The sequence below is a fragment of the Hylobates moloch genome, unplaced genomic scaffold (genome assembly GCF_009828535.3).
Source record: "Hylobates moloch isolate HMO894 unplaced genomic scaffold, HMol_V3 SCAFFOLD_22, whole genome shotgun sequence".
Classification (NCBI taxonomy): Eukaryota; Metazoa; Chordata; class Mammalia; order Primates; family Hylobatidae; genus Hylobates; species Hylobates moloch.
The window spans coordinates 12,109,636-12,122,463 of record NW_026652297.1 but is presented as its reverse complement, the minus strand read 5'-3'; the positions used below and the strand labels follow the sequence as shown (position 1 = coordinate 12,122,463).

Below are 12,828 nucleotides of genomic sequence, written 5' to 3'. Positions count from 1 at the left end.
AACTGCCTAATATTTTTCTTTTTGTTTAGCTGATGTTTGCATTTTCTAATTTTTCTATGGAGACTGCATATTGTTTGTGTCATTGAAATGAATAAGGGGGATGGAATTTGCAAGGAGCAACCTGTGTTATCCTGGGGGCTTCCAGGTCGGGGGTCCTGTGCTTCCCCAGGAGTGGGGATTTACTTGCGTGTGCAAACAAGCAGTGTCCAGCCCCCCCTTTCCTCCTCGCCTTCCATGCCCTCTCCCACTTCAGCCTCCGCGTGGGGCTGGGGTGGAGGGGAGGGGTGAAACCGCTTGGAGTCCTGTCCTGCCCGCCACCACGTGCCCAGAAACGCCCACACGAGCCTTGGAGCTGGGCTGCACTGCGGAATCAGTGCCAGCTCGTTGTCTGTTTATTTGCTGCCTGCTCCACCGGCTGGTGTGCTATTTGAGGGCAGGACCGGTTCCGAGTTGCTGGGGCTGGAGGCCGAGTGGGTGCGGAGAGTGCACTTGTGACCCACATGGAGGCGGCAGGGAGGAAGGGTTGAGGTGCAGCGCGTGGGTGGAATGGGGAGCCCGCCAGCCTGGCTTGCTTGGTTCCCAGAGAGTGTGTGGCTTCAAGTCTAACTTCCCCTCGGGGCTTCTTTCCTAGATCCACTTCCCGGACGTGGAGCGGGTCGAGTGGGCCAACAAGGTAAGGCCGCTGGCAGGACCTAGCAGGGCCCGACACATGCCAGCCTCGTCCTCCCCGCGGCTGTTACCCCCACAGCCTGATGGGGGCCTCACGGCAGTTTCCTTGCCTGACGCGGGCAGGGATGCTCCCTTTCCCTCTTCTTTCACCAGAAAGTCTTGCTTTTGTTGACAACAACAAATTGAAATGAATACGTGGTCACAGCAGAAAAATTAGAAAATACAGAGAAGTATAGAGAAAGGTACAAGCCCCACTGGCTCACCAGGCCAGGAGCTGTACTTTCCTAGGGAGAGGAAGACATTAACTAGACAACAGCTTCTGGACACTGCCTGGTTTCCTGCCTAGATCCAACACCATTGCTGCGCAGTCTTGGGCAGACTGCCTAACCCCTCTGAGCTGGCTTCCTTATCCGTGAAGTGGGAATAATTAGAGTCCTTGCCCTGGCTCGATTCACTGACATCACTAATGTAATTGCTGTTAGGTCACCCCTGGGAACGCCCCTTGGGCTCTGCTGCCACATGTCCCAAGGAGGCTCCTGCTGGATGATGACCCCTGGCCGAGCCCTCCCCAGCAGGAATCCTGACTTCAGAGAGGACGAACCGGAGGCCTGCCCCTCCCTGATCTGCCCAGACCTGTCCCTAACTGTGAGGGCTCCATGGCAGTCCCCAGCTCAAATCTCCTGACTGAGGAATGTTTCTAATACAAACCTTGCCTCTGGGAGGAGGCTTAGCCCACAGCAGGAATGGCTTAGGTTAGGTATAAGAGAGGACTTCCTGATGGATGTTGATCCAAGATTGCTATTTTCACATTACCAGAGGTGTCATTGCTGAGTGCATCAAAAAGCATTCCCTAGCCGGGCATGGTAGCACACACCGGGGTCACATCTGCTTGGGAGGCTGAGGCAGGAGGATCGCTTCAGCCCAGGAGTTCAAGGCCAGCTTGGGCAACGTGGCAAGACTCCATCTCAAAAACAACAGTAACAACAAAAGAACAGAGAACATTCTCAGCCTCTGGGTAAATTTGGAAGAAGCAGGTTGCTGCTTTAAGAGGAGTGACTGGGTTTCTGGGGACTCATGCAGGACCCAGTACTTCTGGGGCAAACCTTGTAGAGTTCCTCCTGCACTGTGTTAGCTGGTTCATGGATCTCTGCCTGCGTTACGTCTTTCTTTCAGTAATACACAGAGGCCCACACAAGGCGTTGGAGATGTAAGACTGTTGGGATATGAGGCTTCCACCTTCGTCTTGGATGAGGAGACACAGACAGTTGTGTAGGTAAACCACATACTAGGGCACTGAGTGTGTCCTAACGAGCTTTAAACTCAGGAGGCACTTGGCCAGTGACAAACCAGCGAGACAGGAAGATGAGACCAGACCCGAGAAAGTAGAACCTGGGGTTTGGAGAGGCCTTTGAGAGAGATGGGAACAATGAGCCCGAAAATCTCACAGCCTTTAGGGTCCTCCAATGATGGCTTTGGAAGGGGCACATGGAGGAAGCACATGCATATTTAAACTGAAGCCAAAGCCCACAGGAAAGATACAGTCTTGTATCTCCAACGCCTTGTGTGGGCCTCTGTGTATTACTGAAAGAAAGACGTAACGCAGGCAGAGATCCATGAACCAGCTAACACAGTGCAGGAGGAACTCTACAAGGTTTGCCCCAGAGGCACTGGGTCCTGCATGAATACCCAGAAACCCAGTCACTCCTCTTAAAGCAGCAACCTGCTTCTTCCAAATTTACCCAGAGGCTGAGAATGTTCTCTGTTCTTTTGTTGTTACTGTTGTTTTTGAGATGGAGTCTTGCCATGTTGCCCAAGCTGGCCTTAAACTCCTGGGCTGAAGCGATCTTCCTGCCTCAGCCTCCCAAGGAGTTGTGACCCCGGTGTGTGCTACCATGCCCGGCTAGGGAATGCTTTTTGATGCACTCAGCAATGACACCTCTGGTAATGTGAAAATAGCAATCTTGGATCAACATCCATCAGCTCGGGTAACATAGGGGGACCCTATCTCTATAAAAACATTAAAAAGCCAGGTGTGGTGGTGCACGCGTGTAGTCCCAGCCACCCAGGAGGCTGTGGTGGGAAGTCACCTAAGCCTGGGAGGTCGAGGCTGCAGTGAGCTGTAATCATGCCACTGCACTCCAGCCTGGGTGACAGAGTGAGACCTTGTCTTAAAAAAGAAGGCCAGGTGTGGTGGCTCACGCCTGTAATCCCAGCACTTCGAGAGGCCGAGGTGGACAGATAACTTGAGGCCAGGAGTTTGAGACCAGTCTGGGCAACATAGTGAAACCCTGTCTCTACTAAAAATAAAAATAAAAATAAATTTAAAAAATTCACTGGGTGTGGTGGCAGGTACCTGTAATCTCAGCTACTTGGGAGATTCACTTGAACCAGGCAGGAGAATCACTTGAACTAGGAGGTGGAGGTTGTAGTGAGCCAAGGTCATGCCATTGCACTCCAGCCTGGGCAACAAGAGCAAAACTCCGTTTAAAAAGAAAAAAAAAAAGAAAAAAAAAAAGAAAAAAAAAAGATGGAGAAGGCTTGCCCCAAACAGAACGTACCTGCTGGCTGGCCCTCCCTCCATTCCCCTCTGATTTCCACCATCCTCCCCTGTCTCTGCCACCTTCCTTCTCCCCAGGTCCTGCGCTGGGTTCCCAAACCAGCACAGTGAGTCATTCTGCTGCAGAAATCGGGCAAAGGCTGCCTTTTCTGATTGCTAGAAAATTAAATCCACAGGAAACAATTTAACTTTCTCTTCTGTAATTTTTTTCTTACACTTCTGGCATCTGCTACTTTTTGTTTAAACCACAGTGTAGAATGAGATTATGTTTTAGCACAGAACTAAAGGGCTTCCTAATATTAAATGTAGTGAATGAGTATTGCATGGTGCTCTGCGGAATAGCACCAAATCTTGGGGTCCTGCTGCCTGCATGACAGTGGGAACCACAGCTGTAGTTATCAGATGTTTGACGGACAGACAGATGAACAGGTGAGCAGGTGGGTGGGCAGGCAGGCAGGTGAATGCTGCAGCATAGGAACCCCCACCCTAAGACCAGGCTGCAGAGAATCAGGACCTTGTCCCATGTGGGTCTGCAGTGGGGGTACAGACCTGACTACCAAGAGCCTCTTCCCGTCTTCCCAGATCATCTCTCAGACCTGGCCCTACCTAAGCATGATCATGGAAAGCAAGTTCCGGGAGAAACTTGAGCCCAAGATCCGAGAGAAGAGCATCCACCTGAGGACCTTTACCTTTACCAAGCTCTACTTTGGACAGAAGGTGGGTGTGTCTTGGGCGGGTCAGCCTGAACTGGCTGTGCAGTCTTTTCTCTGTTCCCTCTCCTCCCACCTTTCTGCCACCCAGGTCAGTCATATGACTGCAAAGATCCCACTGGACCTTACAGGGGGACAACCCCCGAACCACCACCTGCATTTCCCAGCTTGTCAGCCTCAGTAGACACCCTTCCACCACATCCCTGTACCATCATCTCCCCAGGTTCCAAGGAAGCCTGGCTCACAGGGAACAGAAAGGAGAGGTGGGAGATATTCCCACTTTTCTTAATGAAAACTTTGAAGATGTGCCATGGTGGTAGCCAGACAGATACAAAGATGGAAATCAGTTGCTAACCTCAGTGCCAGTGAACACACACTCACGGTTTGGATAGTGGGTGCCACCAAGCGCTTTATATTCTCCACTAATTGGCTGTTATGGCACTCAGTGTTATGAGTCCATGCTAGTTCTGTGAAGATCAGCAGGTGTCCCAGGGTGAAATGGTCTGTGGCCAACGAAGTTTGTGTCAGCACACCTAATGTCATGGTCCCTGTTCTAGACTGGGCTTCCATTTCAGCCTTGGTGCCCTACTCCTCCTGCCTCGAAGTGCCCCCAGTGACTTGAGTCTTTTGATCATCCAAAATGTATCCCCCAGCCAGAGACCACTGTGACCCAGTAAATGAGAGGCACTGGCATCTGGTCTTCCCCGCAACGAGCAGGTGTCCAAGTACAGGCCAGCCTGCTGAGAGCTGTCTGCCAGCCCTGCCTGGCTAGCCCCTGGGCAGGGGTGGATTAGGCAGGCTTGAGCCCTGGAGATTGGGATTTCTGCCATTCAAACTGGCTTGTGCCAGCATCTGTTGGTTCATGCATTCATTTCTTGTTTCATTCACCTGTGACTTATTGAGCACGTGCTGTGTGCTGGGCATCATAGAGTTGGGTGTGGCTGCACCCCTTCCTGTGGGAGGAACACATCAACCAGTGGATGACAACATGGCAGTATCTGCGTGCATGATGGTAGAGGAATGCGAGTTCAGAAATGGAGGGGTGGAGGGGCTGTGGGAGTCAGGGAAGACTTCCAGGAAAAGGTGATGGCTCAGTTGGCTTTTGAAGAATTCAGCAGGCTGGGAGCCAAGGAGCTTGCAGGGTGCTGTGTTCACAGCAGAGCCTGCTCAGTCAGGCTGCTCCTCTGGTGGTTGTATCTATGCCAGAGGTCCCCAACTCTCAGTACCAGGCTACACACCAGGAGGTGAGCAGCCAGGATGAGCATTGCTGCCTGAGCTCCGCCTCCTGTCAGATCGGCGGCGGCATTAAATTCTCATAGGAGCACAAAACCCTGTGTGAACTGCGCATGTGAGGGATCTAGGTTGCATGTTCCTTATGAGAAGCTAATGCCTGATGATCTGAGGTGGAAAAGTTTCATCCCAAAACCATTTCCCACCCCACCCCCGGTCTGTGGAAAAATTGTCTTCCAAGAAACTGGTCCCTGGTGCCAAAAAGATTGAGGTCCGTTGGTCTATGGGATGTAGCACTGCTAGCAAGCAATCCTAAGAAATGATATTTACCATATCAGAAGAACCTGGAGGGGGAAGCTGCAGGCTGAACAGATGTCTCAGCCCTGCAGGAGAAACACCTGCCTCCTGATCCTGGCATTCAGCGCTCTTCATGTCCTGGCCACCCCTCTCCCCTCTGCTCTTCCATTCCCCACATGTCCCCTCCTCTACATCGTGGGGTCACAGAGGACTCCTCACACGACCCTCCTGGGCTTGGCCAGGACCCAGTGCACTCACCACACCCCCTTTCTTCACACACCCATGAACATTTAAAAGATTTTTTTTCAGCTGCCATAAGCATTCATTCACACCTGTGAGTATTGCCAGTTTCCTCCAGTTCCCGTGCCTATGCCCAGCTCCACCCTGTGCTGTGGGGCCAGTGACTTGACTTCTCTAAGCTCTAGTTTCCTCACGTGTAAAGGGAAAGGACCCACTTCCAGAGTTTGCTATGGGGCATGAACAACAGGCCTGGCCTCAGGGCCACTCTGTGTGGCTGTGTGAGTAGGGGCAGGAAGGGAGAGAAAGGAGGGAGCACATTCTAGGGAGGGAAGTCTCTGGGCTGCAGGATAGATTTACACGTCTGTGCCTCATCCTGGAAGTATGATGGTCATGCTCGTTGCTGACAAAGCCCAGTGCCGGGGGGAGAGCTGGCAGCTGTCCCCTGCTACAAGAAGCCTCTGACCTAGCCCTTTTGGCATTTCTTCCAGTGTCCCAGGGTCAACGGTGTCAAGGCACACACTAACACGTGCAACCGAAGACGTGTGACTGTGGACCTGCAGATCTGGTGAGCTCTATCGGGCCAGGTATGGGCTTCGGGGTGCAGGGGACACTGTGGGAACAGCTAGTTTGAAGATGCAGTAGTATATATATATATATATATATATACACTCTGACTTGGGATGTGGAACCCCTCACAGGACCCTCCCCTCCTCCCAGCTTCTCCCATCCCCTGGCATACTCTGGGTTCCAAGGCCCAGACAGCAGAGCTTTCTTGGAAGCCAGGCCTGGGTCACTTGGAGGGTCAGACCAGCTGCCTCAGAGAGGATGTGTCTAGTGGAAGCAAGTGTGACAAGAAGATGTGAGGTCTCATTGTGCGGCCCAGGGAGTTCCAAGCACAGGCTGAGAGAGGTCAGCTGGAGACCTGGGCTCTGCGGTACCTCGGGAAAATAGAGAATGCAAAGACACATAAGTGACTAGTTCAGGGGGTTGGGCAAGGATATCTCTTTGAAATGAGGTTCATAATGGACGTGAGTCAAGAAGAAGGGAGATTCAGTCCAGGAAGCCTTCCTGGAAGTGGCAAGATTTGAATTGCACTTTAAAAGACAAAGGACCAACTCCTGAGGATCCAGAGTGTTACCATTCCTTTCCCATGTCTCATTCTGCCCTTAGCCTAGAGGCTGGCATTGACAGCATGTTGGGAAGATAGGAGCTAGTTCTTCGGACCACCCATCCCCATTTAGGGGCTGGTGCCACGTGGGTTGGGATGGCGACAGGCTATCAGGTGCTCCCAGCCCCTGGGGCTCTGCCACAAGATGCTTGTAGGAATAGTCAGGGCACATCGAGGTTGTGTGGCCCACTCAGCTGCCCAGGCAGCCCCCGGGGTCCCCATCTTCCCCATCCAGCTCACTCCTGCCCTTTCAAGAGGCACTCAGTTTTTGCGATTGGTGACATTGGGCTCCTCTGCCTGTGCTCTGCACATGTGTGCTGGCTGCCCCTCTCCCTCCCCGAGTCTCCTTCAGTGCTTTCACAGGATCTGCTGATCTTTACCCTCAAGGGCACCCATTCTGGGCTCCCTGTGCTCATCACCTGGCGAGAGCCACTGGGTGGACTTGGGCTTCTATGCTGAAGCCTGACGCCTTGTTACCTTTGCCCACCTCCACCATGCCCAGCAGCACCTGGGATGTAAGCAGTGGGGGCTGCTTCTGTGTCCCCATGAAAGACACCTGGGCAGAGATGGGACAGGGGAACAGCAGGGCTGGAAAGGTGGGCAGCGTGTTTACCAAGAGCCCGTCCTTTTCATCTTCAGGGTATCGTGGGGTGAGGTGAGTGCCTGGAATCACTGCTCTCATGGTCAGAGATGAGGATATGCCTGGGATACCTGAATGCAGGGACCCACAGGGGCTGCCTCCTGGGGTCTGGGCTTGGATCAGGGTCTGGGTCGGGTCTGAGCAGAGCTGAGAAAGGCTGAGGCTACTAGGCCATGTGCCTAGTGCATAGAGCTCAGGGTCGGCAACTGGCTGCCTGGGCTCCGGCTGTGTGACACTGGGCAAGTTTCCCAACCTCTCTGAGCAAGTGGACCTACCCCTCCTCCCCACCTTCCTTTTCCACCCCCCATTTCAGCTACATCGGGGACTGTGAGATCAGTGTGGAGCTGCAGAAGATTCAGGCTGGTGTGAACGGGATCCAGGTGGGTGGAGCCTGGTGGGGCTGCCTCTGTTCCAGCCCCCAGGGTGGGGATCAGGGAAGGGGAAGCCAGGTCATGCCAGAGTAGGCCACAGAAGGCGGTGGCAACACTAAACACAGAGGATGGTGACTACAGAGGAGCTGTAGGCCTGAGGTCACGTGGCCAGGAAGTGGTGGCTGGGCTTCACCAACCAGCCTCATCTGACTGCAGAGGCCCTGGGAGAGGCTTTGACTGCCTGGCGAGGAGAGAGGTGGTGTTCATGGAGTGATGGAAAGCCATTGCTTAGAGACTGAGGTGGACCCAGGAGGTGAAAATAACTCTTGGCGGGAGTAGACGAGCTGATTTGGGCCTGGAAATCATTCCTCGGTCCCTGCTGGCTGGGCCAGTCCAAAATTTGGCAAAGGCTATAGGTCTCTCAGGCCAGCACAGCCGTGGAAGATAGTGGGGCCAGCTCAGAGCCCCTTGGTAGCTGGCAAGAGGTGGCAGCTGTGTCTAGGCCTCAGCACCTTAAGTACGGTTCCTGCTGTGAGAGCAGGCAGCTTGGGGCAGGTGGCCCTGACATGTGGGGAGGCATGGGCATGAAATGAGGCAGCAGATGGCCTCAGCTGAGCCCAGCAGGCATGGGGAGAAAGGAGGCCTGGGCCCCTCATGGGACCTCTGTGCCTGTCCAGTTGCACGGCACCCTGCGGGTCATCCTGGAGCCCCTGCTAGTGGACAAGCCCTTCGTGGGAGCCGTGACTGTGTTCTTCCTTCAGAAGCCGGTGAGTCCCAAGGACTGCAGTAAGCCTGCTGCTCCCTGGGAGTAGGCACTGATCTGCTGGGCCCTAGACATTGGGTTTGAGTCCAAGAATGGACATTGTCCAAGCCCACTGAGACCTGGGCAGTCACACTCCTTATCTCATTTAATCCTTAAGGCAGCTTGAGCTAGACTCTGCTCTCCCTAAGATGAGGCAGCTAAGCTCAGAGAAGGTCACACAGATGGTCTGAATTGGAGCCCAGGCTCAAACTCAGAGCTTTCAAAGTCCAGGCCAGCCTGTGGCCACGTGGATGATCCCACTCCTGTAGGGGTTCTGCCTGGGAAGCAGCAGGTTCCACAGCCCCTGCCCCATCCTGAGCTGAAGCCTGGGCCCTCGATACTGCTAGATGCCTGAGCTGGGCTGGGAGGTGGCCTCGCCTGCTTGACACCCTGGCAGAGGGTGCTCTGCCTGCTTTTCTCCGAACCCCCACCCTGGCAGGCTGGGTTCTCCATTCACATGGGTGTGAGGCTCTTGTCAGGGGGTTCTCAGCCCTGGGCTCCCAACCCTTTCCAGCCTAATAGCTTCCCTGTGCCCCTGAAGCACCTACAGATTAACTGGACTGGCCTGACCAACCTGCTGGATGCACCGGGAATCAAGTAGGTGCCTGGGAGAGCCTCAAGGGAGATCCTAAGTTTGGGGGCCTCCAGGGCTCTGCAGCCAGTGACGGGAGCTGTGCGATGGTGGTGCCTTCCCTCCTGGTGCTCTCTGCAGAGGGAGAAGCATTGGTCTGTTTGGAGTGGGAGTGGGAGGCTAACGGTACTATGTGGCCTCTGTGGGTGGGCACTGTGCCCAGCACACCCCCTGCCCACACCACACACCACACCCATGTAGTGGGCAAGAAGTGCTTTGCTGAATGTTGGGCTGACGTTCAGGTCCCCGTCCTGGTGCAGGGGGAGAGTGGCTCTGTCTGCTGACATGTGGTCTGAGTGGAGGCTGTATGGCTCTGGAACCAGAGGCAGCCAGCTCCTGGCTCTGTCACTGAGCAACTGAGTGAATGTGGAGAAGTTGCTTCACTTCTCTGGGCTCTTCCTCAGTAAAAGGGGAGCCTGGTTCCTCTGCCTTGGGTCCCTCGGAGGACACTCAGCTGTGTGGTGGCGGCACATTGGGTGTGGACACGTGAGTGTCCTTTCTTCCTCACTGCACCCCATCTAAACCAAGTGTGTGGTGAGAAGCCTATGTGACTTCCCCTGACCATGGTCACAAACATAGGCATGGAAGGGGCACTGTCACAGCAGAGGCCAGTGAGGAGTAGCTGGTCCTGGAGATCTCACCATCTGGGGGCAAGCGAAGGCTGCTCTCAGAGCCCCAGGCCCCATGAGAGGAGCAGAGAAAGGCACCAGCCCCATTGGACACACCTCCCCAGGAGAAAGGGACATTTGGACTGGCCAGAGCTGGCACCAGCTGGCTCGTCAGACTCAGGGGAGGGCTGCTGACTCGCTCATTCACTGACATCTGCATGGATCTCACCCACACCGGACAAAGGGAATCCAGGCATGCGTTCTTTTATTCAAAAAGTATTTACACCGTGCCAGCCCTGTTCCAGGCAACATCCCTGTCCCCCAGTACCAGGAGGTGGAGTCAGGCAATGAACAAACAGCCCCAGGAATACGCATGATTAGCCGCAGGTTAGAGGTGAGGATGCTGAGGTCCAGAGAGGGTAGCAACTTGCCAAGGCTACACAGCTAGTCGATGGTGGAGCTGAGGTTCTAACACAGGCTTCAGCCTTGCTCTTAGCCACTGTGCTGTGTGACCTCCAAGAACAAAGTAGCCTGGAGGCAGAGGGAGTCGGGGACGTGTAGGTGGGAGGACTTGTGTTGAGATAGAATGTCAGGGGCTGTCACGATGTATAGGCACACCCACCCCTACCCAGGCAAGTGGGGTCAGGGCTGTTCTCTAGGTGGGGCCCACCCTACCAAGCTAGGCTCCTGGTTCCTGCTAGGGATGGAGTGGCAGGTGGCATGGGGGAGGCAGTGCCATCCCTCCACAGCTGGTCCTGCCTTGTGTCCAGTGACGTGTCAGACAGCCTGCTGGAGGACCTCATTGCCACCCACCTGGTGCTGCCCAACCGTGTGACTGTGCCTGTGAAGAAGGGGCTGGATCTGACCAACCTGCGCTTCCCTCTGCCCTGTGTGAGTACCTAGTACTAGCCACAGACCAGCCTGCTGGGAGGCAGCGCAAATATCCTCTCAGCCTTCAAATGTGGTGCATTGGCTTTATTTCACACTAATGCTTGATGGTCCCAGAATAATGGTACAAACACCATCGCCCACGTCATAATTACTAAAGACATTTTGTCCTTGGGGTGTATCCCACTTGGGAGGTAGTGTCAAATTTACTGCATTCTAAACTTACTTGGAATATTTCCTCTGTTCGTGACAACTGGCCATGAATATCTACATTGACTTGTTTCATTCTATTCTCTATTTTTAGGGTTTTTTTTTTTTACCTTAACTTCCTTTTACAATTACGTAAAGTAGTTGTACATTTCCAAAGTCCAATTAAAAAACAAATTACATTTTAAGGAGTCTGGCTTCTATCCCTCGTTCCCTCCACCTACTCCCCACCCTTCACTTATAAGTAATGGTTTATCCTTCCATTTTATTGATTGATTGGGTCTTGCTCTGTTGCCTAGCTAGGCTGGAGTGCAGTGGCACAATCACAGCTCACTGCAGCTTCCACCTCTTGGGCTCAAGCAATCCTCCCACCTCAGCTTTCTGAGTAGCTGGGACTACAGGCGTGCACTATCACGCCTGGCTAATTTTTGTATTTTTTGTAGAGACAGGGTTTTGCCACGTTGGCCAGGCTCAAACTCCTGGGCTCAAGTGATCTGCCCACCTCAGCCTCCCAAAGTGCTGGGATTACAGGCATGAGCCACCACACCTGTCCTTTGTTACTTAATATGAACAAATACATATATATGGTCGTATAACAAATATTTGCTTATATTCAAATTCCCCCTTTCTTCGATAGATGGCAGCATAGTACAGTTTTCCCCAGCATGCTTTTTTTTTGGGTGGTGGGTGCGGCGGGAAGTGGTAGCGAGGAGTCTTGCTCTGTGACCCAGGCTGGAATGCAGTGGCGTGATCATGGCTCACTGCAACCTCTGCCTCCTAGGTTCAAGTGATTCTCCAGCCTCAGCCTTCTGAGTAGCTGGGACTACAGGGGCACGCCACCAAGCCTGGCTAATTTTTGTACTTTTAGTAGAGACCAGGTTTCACCATGTTGGCGAGGCTGGTCTCGAACTTCAGACCTCAGGTGATCCGCCCACTTTGGCCTCCCAAAGTGCTGGAATTACAGGCGTGAACACTGCGCCTGGCCCCCAGTGTGCTTTTAACACTGAGTATGTCATGAGGATGATGCTATGACAGTGTAGATTAGAGATCTTCCACATTCTTTTTAAGAGCTCCAAAGTACTTCACTATGGGAATGTACTGAAGTTTATTCAACACAGTTCCTATTGATGGACCATTATGTTGTGTTGGGTCTTTCACTATTACAAATAGCAGTGTAATGAATAGCCTTGCATACATGTCTTTTTATATTTTTGCTAGTATGCCCTTGGGATAGATTCCTAGAAGTGGGATTTCTGGGTCAAAGAGTAAATGCGTGTGTATTTACTAATATTAAAAAAAAAATTCTAGAAAGCAGATATACCTCAAAGCCCATGACCTATGTCTTTCCTAATTCCTGTGCTCCAGTCTTTATTAACAGAGTTATATCTCTTTCATTTCCTTTTAAACATCTATTCATGCAAGTGTGGGGAGGGGGTCTGCCCTATAGTACAGTCCAGAATATGGTGGGGATGAGGCTCAGTGTTGGGGCCTTTAGGAATGCAGGTACCTACCGTCAGCAGCTGGCAGTGCCCACAGGGGCCAGGAGAAGGGATGCTAGGACTCCCTTGTAGGAGTCTACATGTAGGACACACAACAGAGGGGGCTGGAGTAAAGGAGGAAGCTTCCTTAGGTTTCATGATTGTTGGCACAGGAGGGAGACAAATAGCTGCAGTTGAATAAGCCATTCATGTGGCAGTTTGGAGGCAGGGAGTGGGGAAGCCAGGGCTGTGGGCAGGGCATACTGATGGAGAGAGCCCTGCCATCACTTGCTGTGTGGCCTTGGCCAGGTCACTGCCATATCTGGCTTGTA

The 12,828-nt window shown here is 53.0% G+C and overlaps 1 protein-coding gene across 2 annotated transcripts in view; it reads left to right on the top strand.

The window, feature by feature from the left end:
- Window positions 1–12,828, top strand: part of ESYT3 (extended synaptotagmin 3) — a 44,991-nt gene that overhangs the window by 16,995 nt on the left and 15,168 nt on the right. For both annotated transcript variants that reach the window (XM_032144380.2, XM_058433611.1), the window contains exons 2-8: window positions 632–673; window positions 3,809–3,943; window positions 6,192–6,268; window positions 7,825–7,891; window positions 8,560–8,649; window positions 9,226–9,281; window positions 10,694–10,814. In XM_032144380.2, the coding sequence (XP_032000271.1) occupies window positions 632–673; window positions 3,809–3,943; window positions 6,192–6,268; window positions 7,825–7,891; window positions 8,560–8,649; window positions 9,226–9,281; window positions 10,694–10,814 (588 nt within the window). The remainder of the gene's footprint in view (window positions 1–631; window positions 674–3,808; window positions 3,944–6,191; window positions 6,269–7,824; window positions 7,892–8,559; window positions 8,650–9,225; window positions 9,282–10,693; window positions 10,815–12,828) is intronic.